Consider the following 16,228-nt stretch of genomic DNA (forward strand, 5'->3'; position numbering starts at 1 on the left):
ATAAATGCTGGTGGTTGCTAGGTCTATGTAATAATGGACCAGAAGGCCTCTGCTTAATACTCTGTATATGTAATAACTCTGTATACAAGCAAGCCCTTTTTAAGTCTGGGCTAGAGATGCTCAGCACAGAAATGCATGTGAAGACAGGTTTCCATGTGCCTGCATCACACTGACCAACAAATCAGACATTGACCAACAAACAAATGTATGGGAAGAGTTCAGCAGAAAGAAGTTATTTGTTCCAGGCCAGGTGCCCATGCCTCCAATAAGATTTCATCTCCTGAGAATAGTTATGATTTCCAGTTAAGCTCTTCAGAAGCTAAAGTGCTCAAAGGAAGAGCTAGGGTAGAAGGAAGAATTTAGAAGTCAACACCTTCTCTCTCTGATGTTCCAGGATTACTTTATTTTTTCTTCTTTTTTGTTAATTCATGAAGAACATTTGAGACAGCAGAAAGCTTTTCCAGTGACAGTGAGCAGAGAGAGTGTCAGAGATTTCCCAAATAGCTGTGTGAGATTGAAGCATTTTTCAGAAATCTCCGAATGTTTTTGCATTCAATTTCCCCAATAATAAAACACTTGTTTTTAATCCTGCTACATGGAAAAACTCCTCCAATCTAAAAATGCTGATCTATTTGTCATAACACATTATAAAGTCGGTTGTATGTGGTCAGAATGAAGGTCTATCTAGTCACTCCTCCTTCCTTTGAAATTGCCTTGTCTCGGATGCTCAGGCAGTAAAAGCAAGAGCAGCCCAATGACAGAACATTATTTCCACCTTCCCAACACCCAGCACTTCAATCCACCGCTTGACACAGAACTGATGTTTGCAGAAGATACAGCTTTTCTGCATAGTAAGAGCTAATTTCACCTCTCTCAAAATGTTATCTGCCAGCTTACTGTCCAGTAAGCTCAAATCATCCGAACACTTCACGATTCTCCTGCATTAAGTTTTAATGTTGGCTGTTTTGAATAATTTTATACAATCAGCAAACAGTCTCATCTTACTGTTCACTCTGTATGTTGAACAGCCCGGAATCCTGGGGAACTCCGGGCCCCAGCTTTGAGAACTGAGCATTTGTTCTCTTTAAAAAGCTATTAATTCACAACAAGACCTTGTCTCTTCTAACCTGATAGCTTCTTTTCTATAAGTGCCTTTGATAAGAAACCTCATCAAAGATTTTTGAAATTCCAAATCAGCTGGAGCATCCTTACATGCACGCTTCCTTATTGTGATAACATGTCTGCAAAGCTTCCTCCAGAAAAGCAGTGTTGACTCTTTCCTATGTAAAGCAAAAAAAAAAACCCACTTAAATCCTGATGCAAATAAAATAGATACGCAAGAATTTATTTTTTGGCTCCGATCTGAAGAAGGAACCCATCCAAATAAGCTGTCAGTTAGAATTGGGTGCAGGGTTGTTGTTTTTTTTTTTTAATATGGTATACTTTTTACTTAAGGAGCTCAAGGCTGCATTTTTATGCGTACTGCCTGTAAAACACAGCATCAGGGAAACTGAGACACCAAAAAGTTAAGCAGCTTGCCAAAGTCACACAGCAATTCAGCGATGGAGGCAAGCCGGCTCTAATCACAACACTGTGATGTCTTTCTGGAGTGCTAAAATGGGGTGTGCTTCTATTTCTCTGGAACTAAATCTTAAACAGCAATTTGTCTAAAATGGAATTTTTAACATCTGAAGGCCTTTATGTAATTAAAACACCTGCCAATTAAAAACCACCCGTACCCGTCCTCCTCAGCACTCTTATCTACACTTAAATGTCAGAGCTACTGACAGGAACTATAGAAGTTCCATAACTTGTAGAGAAGAGGAATTGCTGAAATATTGACTGTTTGCACTGAAACGATGGGTTCCACAACCATACTTCTACCTGAACAAATCTATTGGCTCCAAAGTTTGTAATGCAGCAATTTATGGCATTTTTCCAAAGACAAACACCCTCCACATACCTTATACCTGGATCTGCAATAGCTGGCAATAATGCGTCGGCCTCGAGACATGAAAGGTGGATATCAGATGCTTTCCTCAGTACAGGATATATGTATTTTTGACCCAAATTGGAATACTTGCACTCACTCACCCATTGCTTGGCACAGGATGTCCACATCTTTCTCCACTTCAGCCAAAATCACGCTCTCGGGCTCCGCAGTGAAATGTGGTGGTTCTTCAGAACAGAGGAAACAAAGAAAAGTAAGCAGAGAAACCCACAGTAAAATGAAAAATAGAAGGTGACATAACGACATTCATATGATGGGTCTGCACGCATTTTATTTAATATGGTGTATTACGAACTGTCTATTTGGTCTGAGCTTCTACTTGGAGGATTTTTTTTTTTGTAGTAAAAGCATCATAAAAAAGCCAACAAATTCTCTCTTTGCTGAGTACGAATTCCAAAGCATCGAGTCAATGTTAGGTAAGATTTAGCATTTTGCACTGCAAATTAATACTCAGAGCAGGGACTGCTTTTCATTTTATAGGTCTGAATCATGGAACATTTTAATTCTTCGTTCAGAAAGGCCTTCCCAAGAGGTTTATAAAGGTTTATATTTACAACATACCATTTTATTGGATAGTTTGCTTCAGTATCTAAACTGAATTCCACCTCATGAAGGCATGAAGCATATCAAATAAAGTGTCATGGCATGTCAGAGAGCCAACATCACAGGATAAGCGCTGTATAATTAAAAAAATTCTTCTCAACTGTTTTATTTCTTGAAAGCAAACAGATTTAATGCTTTAATTGAAGTTATAGCAATAATCATAAAAGTCCACACTTTATTATCAGGACTTAAGAAAAGATATTAGACATTTAATTAAACAAAGACAAGATTCCTGAAATGGTACAGTATACCATCATGTTACTCTTTCTTCTCTGCGGCATAAAATTGAAGAGCATCTTGTCCAAGTCCCATAGGCATTAAGGTTGCAGTAATAATCATGGTAACTAAAAACTGTCATAGTCTACTTGATGTAATTATCATCCAAGTACTGTTTGTAGAATCATTTTATTTGATTATAACTAGAGTTCTATTGTAGCATAGAAAAACTCACTGCTAAGTATTTGATAACACAGAAAAGACAATAGAAGTAGCATGTAAGAAGATGATATTGCATTTTCAATTTAAGGAATTCAAGGATGTTTGAAAGAATACAGCAAGTGACAATGAATCTGAGCTGATCTTGTCTCAAATCTATTCCCCAATCATATGTGCAGATTGTATTACTGATAGAACATCACTATTTTCATAAATTAAAACAACACTGTATTAATTTATCCCACAGATCTCCCGTATCTCTCTTGATATCTGTACAGCATGTGTTGCCACCCTCATCTAGCAGATCAGAACAGCAGCAGGTAGGTACACATCATTAACACCAGCACTGCAATGCACTCCTTCCCGCTAACTGCAATAAAATACTTGCTTGAGTGTACAGAATCAGGGCCTCTTTTGGGCACCACTGGATATTACAGCTCTGTATTCATTCCAAATAAAGTCAATCAATACGTTTTCAAAATCTTACGGGGAGGAGGTGAGGTTGCAAAATAGCCTGAATATTCATTTATCCAGGAAAACCAATAAAATGAGCTGCATGATTTATGATATTCTAATAATACACACGTGTTAACATTATTGATCCTCCCTGCCTAAATATAAAGCTATTAATAAACATACATAATAAGTAGTGATTTATTGCACATGATCTCATGCATTAATCTAAACAACAAATTGGAAAGCCGAACGTTTAATTGAAATTCACTGATGGCATGCAGTTTGACATGTTTGATCATCCACACTGCTGAGCCCTCTGCAATGCATCTAAGTGCATTCTAACTCCGAGTTAGGACTTGAGAAAAGATATCAGACATCCTTCAAGCCTTGTCTGATGTTCTCCTTGAATCCCATGTTTAGGAATTTCATCTTTTTGATCTTCAAGCTTCCGGTCTCCTTACTTGTCTGTGCCTATGGATACACAGATACCCACATCCATCTGTCTCTCTCTCTTAAAATAAAACTTGAATATTTCCCTCTACGTCAATTTAATCTGAATGTGAGGGGAGACGGGTGACAGGTGGCCAAACCAGCACCCAAGGGAGTAAAACAGCACCCAGACCTGTACCCCTAACCCCTAGACATTCACTTGTAGCTCTGGGCTTCTACAGATGCCTCCTGTCAGTATTTTGCTCCTTTTAGGGAATTAGCGAATGCACCTCTCATGCCTTCCCTTCCTATACGGCCCTCTGATCTTAAGGTCAGTTTTTAAACCTGGCAACCTTCAGCTGCCAGCTCGCAAACTTTCTCCTAGATCAGCAATATATTCATGCACCAGTAATAAATTGGAAGATTTATCTCCAGCATGGGCCTGCAGTTCAGCTGCAAAGCAACTTAACGTGACCTCAAAGACACTCGTAACTCCACGACCACTGCTCAGGAACTACTGTTGCACAGGTCCTTGGCATATTTACACAGTCTGTTTTCCCAGTGTCTCTCCCAAAATCTTATCCTGCAATCTGTGCTCCTTCCTTAAAATCCCATTCCGGCTCTTATGCTACCCTCAGAGAAACTTACTGTATTAAGACATGCTTACTTGAGCTTGTCAAGCAATGAATTGCCTGACAAAGAACCTCAAGCCACTGCGAAATGACACTTAGCAAACAAGACTGTAATGTTATAAAAGGAAGGTTTACATCAGCTTTTTTTGGAAGAAGCAGGAGGAAATTGAAGCAAACAAGGCAGAAGAAGGGCAGGAGCAGCAGAAAAATGCAATCTAAAGGCCACAGACAATTCCCAGAGGACTTTCAGAGCACAGGTCTGTCAATAGATGCGACTTCCAGTCTTCTTCAAGACCGGATCCAAGTTTTCCTTCACAGTAAAGCCTACTGAACTCAACTCTCCCAGCCATTCCAGCAGCTGGAAGCTTGGCCAAATGCTGGTGAAAGAGAGCTAAAGACCAAGGCAAGAACTGCACACAGGGTGGTCAGATGTTACTTCAGGGTGATGAGCACAGACGCAAAAATGCTTCCAAGAAGCAACTTCACAATGTACCGAATTTTAGTGAACTGAAGCTGCCCAGAATTAGAGATAAGCTGGACAGCATGACAGTACTGATCTGTAAGGAAATTCTGGATCACCTAGAATACATATGGACAACAGTGCTGCAACATCCTGAGCCTAACATAGGTGGAACATTGGTCTTGCTAAGACAGAATCACAGCAGTACTGATGCAGGAATACCTTTAAGGGCTTTGAGCAAAATGGAGCAGTGATCTCCATGCAAGCTGTGCTCCTCACCCACATGTATGCCCCATATGGTAGCACCATGCATGCTCAAAAGGTCCTTTGCAGGCTCCAATGTGCTGGCATTCTCTATTGGGTGGTAGTGAGGGTCTGTGGCTTCAACTGAACACTGACTGTGGAAGAAATCAAGGTAAAAGTGCTCCAGTTACAGGACACAGAGCACCAAAATCAAGCCCCCTGATATTTTAGATGGGTCAGATGTATGATCTGCACACCAGGAGTGTGTCTGAAGGGCTGTAGGCCCAGCACAAGCTACCAGTGTCTGCATTTGCATTATACACAGCACCTGGTGAACAACTTTCAGAAAGAGGCCATAAAACTGCAGCAATATTTGGAAGGGTCAGATGGCATTCTGAAAGGGTATTCTGGTCGTCTGTATATATGACTCAATTACATATTTATAAGGCTTGGTTTGAATCACATAGTGCAAATTTGAACATTTACTGTTGCAGGCAATGATCAAGCGTTGAAATTTAATGTGTGTGGTGAAATTATGACATCTTCCAAACTATATAACATGCCAAACACAGGCCCCAAGACACAGCAATTTCTAGAAATGATAGTAGCCTGTTGGTATCAGGTCAAACATTTGATTTAAATTATAGAATCACAATAGTTAGAAGAGGAAAGGACCTATTACACTGCATTCATCCTGCTGGCAGTGCAGTGTCCTACGCAATGAGAGGGGTCACATCTCAGACTGAACGAAACACATACTACATTGTTCAGATATTGTATTGGTGTTTGAGTGATCTTAACTAAAAGGTCAAGTACAGCCAAAAGGGAAAACGAATATTTGAATATAAATGCATGCTTTTAATAGTTGTTGATGGTTTAAGGGTGTTTTTTTTGTTGTTGTCCCCCCCCCCCCTCCTCCTCATTATAGACATCAGTGGAAAGATAGCTGCTCTGCAAAACCCCTGGGAGTCTGCAAAATGTGATACTGTTCTAACTTCCCTCACACAGAGTTACATGGTCACTGATTTTAACATTCAAAAGATAGCAGTCAGCATCCATTACATACCCTTCAAGCTGCATTGGAGATGTGTGACCTAATGCTAGATACATACATGAAAGTCAGAAAGAACAGAGAAAGCCCCAGGGGCTCCTCCAGAGCTGAAAATCCTGCACCACTCAAATTCAAGCCTGCATATTTAAGAGGAAAATTGAGCCCTAAACATGGAAGCCTTTCTCTAACATTAGCATAAACTAATTTATTTGCTGAATATCCTATAAAGAAGTGGAACTGGAAAGTTGCGAGTGCCTTGTAGGTAACCAAGTCCGTACCTCCAGACAGCAGGGCAGGCTGCCTGTGCTGGAACACGTGGCTGTAACACAGTCCTTGAAGCAGGATTTCTCTTTGCATGAACATAAAGTTAAAATCGAAGCAGATGGAAAGGCCCTCCTAGTTTCTTGCTTTGTGCTTTGCATGCTCTCAACTACAGGAAAAATCCTGTGGCAGGAAAAACTCCTTTTTGAAAGATACCATTACTACATCTGGGAAACTACATGGTACAACCAACTCCACTGCTGCCAGCTGCTCTCTGTGCATTCTAAAATCCTGTAACAGCCCAGGGAACACATCTGCTGGCAGAACTGAGAGAATGGGAACTTCTTGTGAATGTCGCAGACAAAGCTGGACATCCCCTAAATCCTCTTGTGGGATTTTACTTTCTGACTGCATCCGACTTGAACAGCAGTATGGTTTTTGTGTTCTTGTGAGCTCCTAATATACATAACTTCCCATAGAACAACCATTTAAAAATGGTGATTGCAATTTGTCAACAATGGAACTTGCAGAACAGCAGCAAAAGAATTTAAGATTAGTTCAATCTTCAAATTGGTTTGCTCACAAGTTGACTCCTTAAATTCCTTAATCTTCAAACTGTTAGTGATAAAACAAATGCGCTCTTATCTAATCTGCAACAAATCTTCCCCAAACTGTTACTCTGCCAACCGAGGAACATGCTACCCTTTAAAAATTTATAACAACTGCAGCTAATAAAACCAGAGATTGGAACCACCTCGGTTTATCTTTGCCGGAACAATATGAAGATGTCAGAAGGCTTTCTGCCACATCCAGAGGGAACTGCAGTGTGACCCACAGGCTGCCTTCCTTGCTCATGCAGTCCTACTGTACAGCATTATCAATATCTGTGATATCTTTGATGCATCTTTTTATTGCCGACTCTATTCTACCTGTAATAGCAAAACTTTTTGTTCTACTGATCCACCAAAGCTCTTATTACCACCGAGAGTCTCTATTTGACTTTTCCAAATCATTTTGAAAATAAACCTCTTCTATCACCACAATTTCATTTTTCCTGTAGTCAAGACCCCTTATTTAGTCCGTGCTGTATTATTCTACAAAGAAATGCAGCTCATTATCAGGTCACTATTCATGTGCACACTCTGTAAATATGTTATGTATGCAAATGAATGAGCATTCCTGAGCCTCTATGAGTACTGCTCCAACATGCACTACAAAAATGCTTAGGTTTGAATCCTGCCTGTACTGTCCCCTAGAACCCATCTCTTGATTAATTAAACAATGGCCGGATCCATTCAGGAACTCTAAGGCTGAATATAAGTTATGCATTAACTATTAATCCTTTGATTCGGCTTCCTGTTTAGAATTAGAGATCCATTCCCCAGCACTAGAAAGAAACTCATAAATAAAGAAATCTTCCAGGCTTTGCTGACACATTGAGTAAACACCTGCAACTGAAGTGTCTTGTTCCATCAGAAGGAAATAAAAGTAATGGGTAACCAATTTGTTTCTGCTTTCTTTCATCTGCTTGTTCTTATCTACAGGCCTTTTCATAACTTCATTCCCTGACAGCCCCCTAAAATTGGATAAGAAATAAATAAAACATCTATAAAATAAGAGAGCAGATAAGCTACTAAATAAAGGCACTGTTTCTATTTTAATATGATTCCCCAATGATTGCTGCTTGCTTTTATTGTAACTGTATTTAAGAATCTTCCACCTTAACCGAGAGGCTGCTTTAAGTACTGCATTAGGCTGGATCTGACACCACAGCAGCAAAATTAAACTAGTTACAATAAAATCTTATGAATATAGAAGAGTTTAAACCAAAACCATAAGTCAGTGAAATCTGTCTCTGCTCCTTAAGGGGCAGGGAAGCTGCAAAGCAATAATTCTAAGAAACAGAGTATAAAGAAAAAGGACTGGAACCAAACTTCACCCAGTAGGTGATAAATACAACGGAGACTCAGTGCTACAAATGAACCCGGAGCACAGCTTTGCAGAGGGAAGAGCTGTTTTCTCATTAAGCATAAACTACTTCAGATTGCTTTAGCAGAAAACAGACCACACAGCAGAGTCTTTAAAATTGTATTTTCTGAAGTCGAAAGGAGAGTACAGAATCGCGTGCTGAATTCTCTCTGCAATGCTCTACAGAAATGCATGGGCATGAATTCTGATCAACACCGACACCTGTATCACTGCCAGAGCAATAACCTGTCCAGGACACTCACACAGTTGCTTCTGTGACTATTAGATAAAAGCCAGACTTGACACAATCAGCTCTGGCTTACTGTTCCAAAACGTCTCCTTTATCCTGAAAATCCTAAACAAAACTCTGCACTCTGCCCAGCGTGCTCATTTGTACTGCTGTGTCAGGACACGACGTGCACGATAACTACATTTTCAAATGAATTTTGCTCCAGCAAGAGAGGTGATGGTGGGAACAGGTCCATCCCTCCATCAAGACTAGGCTAAATGTCCTCATAAAAATAAGCCCAAAGCTTCTCTTGGAGTTGGAAGTCCAGCACGCAGCATTGATTTTAATGTTATTTCCCTCTCCTTTTTGTCACCTCAGTAAAGATGTCTGCCTGCCTGTGTGCCCAGGAAGGTCCTTGGCCCCTTGACTGCCTCTCATGACAGTCGATGCATAGCAGTGCTCCTGAAAGGCTTCTTTCAGAAATACAGGCACTTGACATATTAAAACTAGATGTAAGCAAGCTGGGAGTTAATCAGGATTTAATGCGGCTAAAAGCCGAGACGTGGAAGCTGCCCAATAAGGATTTTACTACTGTGTTCCCCCAACTTCTGATTAAATGTATAGTTTCACAAGGGATTCAGAATCAGAACCGTGTTTAAAAATACCTATTTGATGAATTTATATTCATGGGGGAGGAACAGCTGAATTAATTAGGAAGACAACCCCCTTCTACCCTTTTTGTTCCGTACTCTGAAGAAAGGTTCAAATGTAAGGTCAGTGAAATATTAAAATACCAATCTTATTTCCTACTATACCTCGGCCCAGAGCCTGTTTTACTAAAAAAACACACTGCCTTGAGAATTACCCATTAGAGAAATGAAGGCTTTGGCTCTCGCTGGTTCCTCTGTGCTGTCCGTCAGTTTTGCTTCGCAGAAGTACATCCCAACATCAGCAGAGGTTGGGTTGGTGATCGTGAGGCGTCTCCCAAAACTGCTAATTCCACTGGTGATTTTCATTCCATTTCTCTTCCACACTATGCTTAGTCTCTCAACAGGTCTACAGAGATTAAAAAAAAATACAATAAAACATTACAGAATAAACTTGTCTGCAGTTATACCGGATTATAAAGCTCCTTCTATCTCCAACGTTGGCTATTGAGAAGTGAATGCATACATAACTTCTAGACTTTTGGCTATTGAGAAGTAAATGCATACATAACTTCTACACTTTGACTACAGACTACTCAAGTGGCGTTATGCAAGTACAGCTAATTGATACAGCAATAGAAGTTAAGTACTAATAATTTCATTTCTCTAAGCAAAAGAAGTAAATATTGTTATGCGAATCAGCTGCATGGGAAGTGCTTTCATTATAACTCAATTACCAGGAAAATATTAACCATATCAAGAACATCTCTGCCCTCAGAGGAGAATGTAAATCAGTTGGTCTTCCTATCAGCTGGAGACTCAACTACTCGCTCCCTCCAGAATGCAGTGGAAACAGCCATGTGCACAAAACAAATGCTGTGAACTCTATGTTCAGTGCATTATGAACAGTTGAGCAATAATCACTGTAAACTAAGAACATCTGTAATAAATTACTCCATAAGAGATCTTTCCTAATTTATTTACTAGGAAGCACAGTCTGTTGATTTAAAAGGTATCACCTTCCATGTCAATATGCAATATAACTGAAATATTACTTAACTGAAACATAATGATTTCTGTAAGACAATGTTTGCTGATGGCACAACACTATTCTTGTCTTTACTTGGTAAGCCACAGGTAGGAAAGTGACTCTGCCTACATTCTTACTTTGCCAAGAAAAAAAAAATCAAAGTTTAATTCAGTAATGTTGGACAAATAAGATTATTCCTAAGGTTACTCTGAAGAGCAAGGGACACGCTGCATTCTGCTTCAATAATAAAGAATGTAAAGAACATCCTATGTTCTTCCCAGCAAAGGAAAGGGCATTAAAATCAGCTGCTCACGACCCTTCTGCTTTTACAATACCTTGCACTGGCTACACATTCCAGTGTGACCTCGCTGCTCCCCGCTACAATGCTCGTGTTCTGCGGAGGGATGACGATGATGGGAGCCGTGGTGTCAGATGGGTCCGTGGCACCTGTGTGAGCAGAGAGAGCCACAGTGAATGCCTCATACACCCACAAACAGCAAGGACCAAACCACCTCAGGTAAAAGATCTTGTCAAGTGACACAGCTGCGAATTCCAATCTTCAACCTCAGCGTGGATTTTAATCTCCTCATTAAAGGGAGATCTTCAGCATGACCGTTTTCGATGGCTTTCATTATACTGTACAAACACACTGTTTCAATACCCCCAGCTTGGTATCACTCAAAACACACACAACTCACAGAACTACTCCCAGATGGAGTGCAGAGGCCACTCTCAGATAGAGAGCAAATAAATTAAGCATCCTAAAGGTTTGCTATTGTTGAGCATTTTTTATTTTTATCAAGCACTTGCTGACTTATATTTTTAAGACCGTTTCATGTTTTGTTTAATCTTCGCACTTCCACGCTATTTCAAAAGAGTCTGCCAGTACTCATGTTAGTTCTTTAAAGAGATTTTACACACTGGGGAACAAATATAAAATTAACAAAGCAGCATATCGCAGCAACTTCAATCCCCTTTTCTTATCAGGCAAGTAAATAACCTAAATCTGCTCCTCTTTTGTGAGGCACCGTACTGTAAATAATTTAGCTTATGCAACAGTCAGCAGACACTTAAAAAATGGTAAAAAGGCTGCTTGTAAATTTTGTCTATGTACATTTAGTAAGTGAATTAAAATACCCACGTATTCATAGGTACTTTGCTTCAAGCAACTCATTTGGAAGAGAAAAATTAGCTATTTTTTAGCTTGAATGAGAGAGTAATAAAAATTTCTAAAGATACGGAATCCAATAAATAAATCAGAGAAAAGTAATGAAAGTAAAACTAAATTGATGCAAATCCAATCCAATTCATCAGATGTCTTCTGCAAAGAGAGGCTAACCCACGCATTTCAGCTGGTATGCAGAACGGGAAATTGGCAAACCCCGATGTCCTCTTTCATGATATTGTCCTAAATAATAGCAAATGAGAGAATATTCTTTGCTTATCCGAAAACCAGCATGCCAAAACCTGTTCAACATTCTGCTTCCCTTCTTAGATAGACTAAGTTTTCAGTAATGGGCCTCAAAGGTCACAAGGTCAGCAGATCTCTGAATTGCTGAATGACAAAATTTTGGCCTTTTGACTCTTTTGTAATTGATAGCAAATAGCGTACTAAAAGTGATGAAAGCATACAGCACAAAGCTGAAATGTTAAGAATACCACCTGCACACCTGAATAAGTTCATGAATCCAGGGGCAGTGCTTAAGGAACTGATAAATGCATGTGTACTTCTTCCCATAAATATGCTCTATTAACCTGACACAGCGTACATATACAACTTGCATGGGATCTCAATGAGCAAGATTGCAGCAGATTTTAATTCTGCTCCACAGTATTCCTGGAAATAAGATATCATCGGGTAGCTAATCTGCTTTCTGAAGATCTCCGTGGTGGAATCTTCCAGGTAGCAATTGAAAAAGTATAAACCAAATGCCAGTTAGATTAGCAACTGGTTATTGACAAGAATAACCTCAGCATTACTGTTCACCGTTACCTTTTGCACAAGATGAAGGTTTACAACAGTAAAACGCTAAAAGAGCAACAAACAAGTTACTAATTTGGCAATGATAATTTTTTATCTTCATCTGGAAAAGAGGAAAACCACTTGTTCGGCTTATCAGCTCCCCTGAAGAATGTATGTTTTTAGTATGCTCAACCACAGTAAAAACAACCCAGGAACAGAAGCCAGCTTTGTTGTAACCTCTAGGAGTTCAGCCCATGGGAAAGGCTCTTTGTGCAACAAGCAGATAAGCAGGGGAAATAAAAGAGCACTTTCCTCTGCCTGCAACCAGGAAAACATAAGGTTGCTTTGACTTTATTAAAAACCATAACAAGGATCTAAACAAAGTATGTGCTTATTTTCATTTCATACCATCCCTGAAACAAATCTATTTAAAGCAGTCTTTTGATAACAATTTTGAATGGGTGAACAGATGTGATACCAAGAGCTCACCAAAGCAGCTAGCGCTTGGATTCTAAGTGAAATCATACAAAGGTCAGCTGCCAATGTAACAAGCATATATAAAAAATCCAACATTTCAAAGCATTATCTAAACAGCATGAATATTTCATATTCAAAGACAGGTCAAGCTTCCCTCTGCAACTGAAAGAATTCTGTTGCAGTAACTCACTGTGGCCCAACCCAGCCAAATAAGACCCAACCAGGACATTCCCAGAGTTATCTGTGCAGAGTACAGCCTGCAGTTCTGCTTTGTGGCAGGTCAACATACCAAAGGAGAAATTTGGTCTTACTTTGTGGTAAGAGTCTCAATAGGGCTGTAACGTGGGATCTGTTTGCCCACCTGTAATGCTATAACGTGATAGAAAGCACAGCAATAATAGTGGGGTGACAAAGTCCTAGGCTGCAGCAACTGAGGATAAGCCAAATGCAGCAGTTGTGGACACAGAAACAAAAGAAAAAAGTTGCTCGGAAGGCAGACCTCAAGCATACACAGATCTCCAGCAAGAGCCCCTTGCCTCCACTGCCAACCCTTAAATGAGGTCTGGGAAGGAATAGATCCTGGTCCCACCCCTTCTGGTCACTCAGTGCATTACATACACCTGGGCTCCCCTGGGTTGGCCCTGCCTTCCCACCAGGTGCTCAATCACTTATCATTTCTGCTACACCATCACTCACCATTTCTGCTGCACAACCCTAGCCTCTCACCTTTTTGTAAGAAATTCACAGGCTGGAATGGCAGAGCAGCCAGGATCCTCGTTAAATGAGGACTAACGCTGTGGTTTGGTTCCCATGATGCGATGCAGCAAATCAGACTTTGGCCTGTGGTTCCCAATAGACATTAAAAGGCTGCTCAATTTCCCACGTATCCTTGCTTTTAATGATTGAGCTTTTTAGATTCATGTCTATTAGGAAATATTTATTAAAGACACTGAAACATGAGAGCAGTATGAATGAATGCAAGAACATACAGCCATAGTGAGGTGAATCTTCTGGCAGGGGAGCACCATTCCCACCCATCTCACATCTGCTCTGAAATAAAAAATTTTCCTTTTCTATCTGCTTTCTGAACCCCTTCTCTCCCTCAGAGCAACATTAGGGAAAAAATACTGACCCCAGAAGTGCAGACAAGGGATGCCTACCTATGAGACATAACAAATCTGTGGGAACTTGCAGGAAGCTGCAGAGACAAGGCTGAAAGGCACTGAAGATCACTTAAGAGATGTGCTCTTAATCTGATTCTAGTCCTTAATAGAAGACTGGACAGAGGCCTGCCGCAGGCAAACATCCCGATCCAAGCAGTTTCCTTCAGGAAGGTCTCTCTGCTTTATTTTATACTGTACCTATTTTAGCGTCAACCGTCACAGTATTTCCAATCTTTCCTTTGCTTCTAAACCAACTCCTCAGACACCCTGTGATTATTAGTGGTATCTATTAGGACCCAGTAAGTGAAGTGTTTTCGGGAACAGCCCCAGCCACCCTTTGATGCTCAGCTACCATAACACACTTGAGGGAGTTCATCTTGGAGCTGTTTCAGTGGATCCCACACTGTTCATGAAGCAGTTCCTGAACAACTGCCATTCTCAGCCCATAACATTAACACAAACTGCCATCAGCATTATTTTTCCATGTTAGAATTTAAAAATAAAAAAACATAAAATGGAATGAGGAGATCCAGGGTCTTTTGGTCCCTTTATACATGAGCTCCTCTGGAGACTGTGCAGAATGCACAGAAATTCTGCAGAAAGCAGATACATGTTAAAGGAAGAAAGAAAAAAGGGTGATGGCCTCTTGCATCATCTGTTTGTTTTTATCACCAGTGCCTGTGTGTGACTGCACAACTCTGATCATGGACCACAGTGAACTTCCACTTTTTAACTCCCATCTGACTGACAGCAAAACCAGTCCCAAGTGGTCTGTAACACTGACTTCTGTTTTTCTTTTAATAATGATGAATTGTAGGATTTTACTCTCTGCTATTTAAGTATTGTAATTATGCAGACTGCCCTATGATCTCTAGAAAGACACAACCAGTGTTTTTATCTCCCTACATACATAGTCATATTGAGTACAAGAAATTTTAAATATTTTAATTTACAGTTTATAAACATCACAGACTTTGTCAAAGTCACTTGAATGTTTAATTTTCCCAACAGAGATGAAATCTGACTCAGGCCATATGACAAAACACAAAAATACAAAATGTGCTTTTCCCTTTAGAAATGTATAAACATGAGCTTCTTCCCCAGGTCTTACATTATGGTATGCAAAGTTTATCTACATCTGTTTTTGCAGTGCAGAATATTAAGAGCAATACTTCATGGATGCTCAAATACCTCTCAGACAGACACTGTGCCAACCAGCCCTAATAAAAGGTGAGAGGAAGCGTTTATCTCTTGAAAAGAAGTAATAGCTTGAGATCAGACTTGAGAAAAATAGCAAGTCTTATTTTTAAGCCTGTGAGATTAAATTGCTTATAGGTCCCAGCCTGCTGATGACACAACACAACTGAGGTTATCATGAGCAAGAGGAGTGAGAATTGCCCAAATAAACACCCAGATCACCTGATTTACATAACACAGGGCAGGGATGCTGGGAATGCTGGGGTAGGATACTGGCTGCTACTCATTCCTACTCTGTCTTAATTACTACTGCCATGATTTCTCAACGTCCTGTTTTTAGTGAAAAAGAAATTTCACTGGAGTCAGTACCTAAAACTGGATTTACTTCTTTACATTAGGAAACTCATCTAAGAGAAAAAAACCACTTTGAGGTAAGGGTCACCAGTACCCTACAGCTAAACTAATGGAGACATGGAGCACCTTCAGCAGAACTTTGGAACTATTTACAAGTTAAGCTGGAAGAAAAAGATTAGAAAACCTTCCCTGCAACCTTCCTACAGACTTCTAGACTATCACAATTTGCAGAAGTGCCTTTTCCAATGACTATGCAGGATACATGCAAAGCTTCTTTTCCAAATTACAGATACCTGCATTAGAAAAAAGTAGAATAGATGAGTCCAACACCAGCAGCAAAAAAAAGTACATATAAATAATTGAACACTATGGCATCAAGGATATACAATCTCAGCCTACATAACACAAAAAGGAGAAATGTCCCTCGCATGGCATCTCAAGGTTGCTCAGGGGAAAAAAAGAGATCTTACAAATACAAATTATCTAATGGAATAGACATCACTTTTTCCGTAATGGATTAATTCCCCTTTCCAGTACAAAACACACAACAGAAATTGGATCCTGATCAACAGAAGATTAATTTCCCTTTCTCTTTTCAGTCGAAGATGCACAACACGAC

The 16,228-nt window shown here is 39.9% G+C and overlaps 1 protein-coding gene across 1 annotated transcript in view; it reads right to left on the reverse strand.

The window, feature by feature from the left end:
- The window catches only part of SDK1 (sidekick cell adhesion molecule 1), a 364,412-nt gene that overhangs the window by 139,329 nt on the left and 208,855 nt on the right, over positions 1-16,228 (reverse strand). The window contains exons 7-9 of the mRNA XM_031606919.2: positions 10,791-10,902; positions 9,644-9,834; positions 2,095-2,178 (exon numbers count right to left, since the gene is read on the reverse strand). Of these exons, the coding sequence (XP_031462779.2) occupies positions 2,095-2,178; positions 9,644-9,834; positions 10,791-10,902 (387 nt within the window). The remainder of the gene's footprint in view (positions 1-2,094; positions 2,179-9,643; positions 9,835-10,790; positions 10,903-16,228) is intronic.

Source organism: Phasianus colchicus, chromosome 16 (genome assembly GCF_987193195.1).
Source record: "Phasianus colchicus chromosome 16, bPhaCol1.hap1.1, whole genome shotgun sequence".
In the NCBI taxonomy this organism is placed as follows: domain Eukaryota; kingdom Metazoa; phylum Chordata; class Aves; order Galliformes; family Phasianidae; genus Phasianus; species Phasianus colchicus.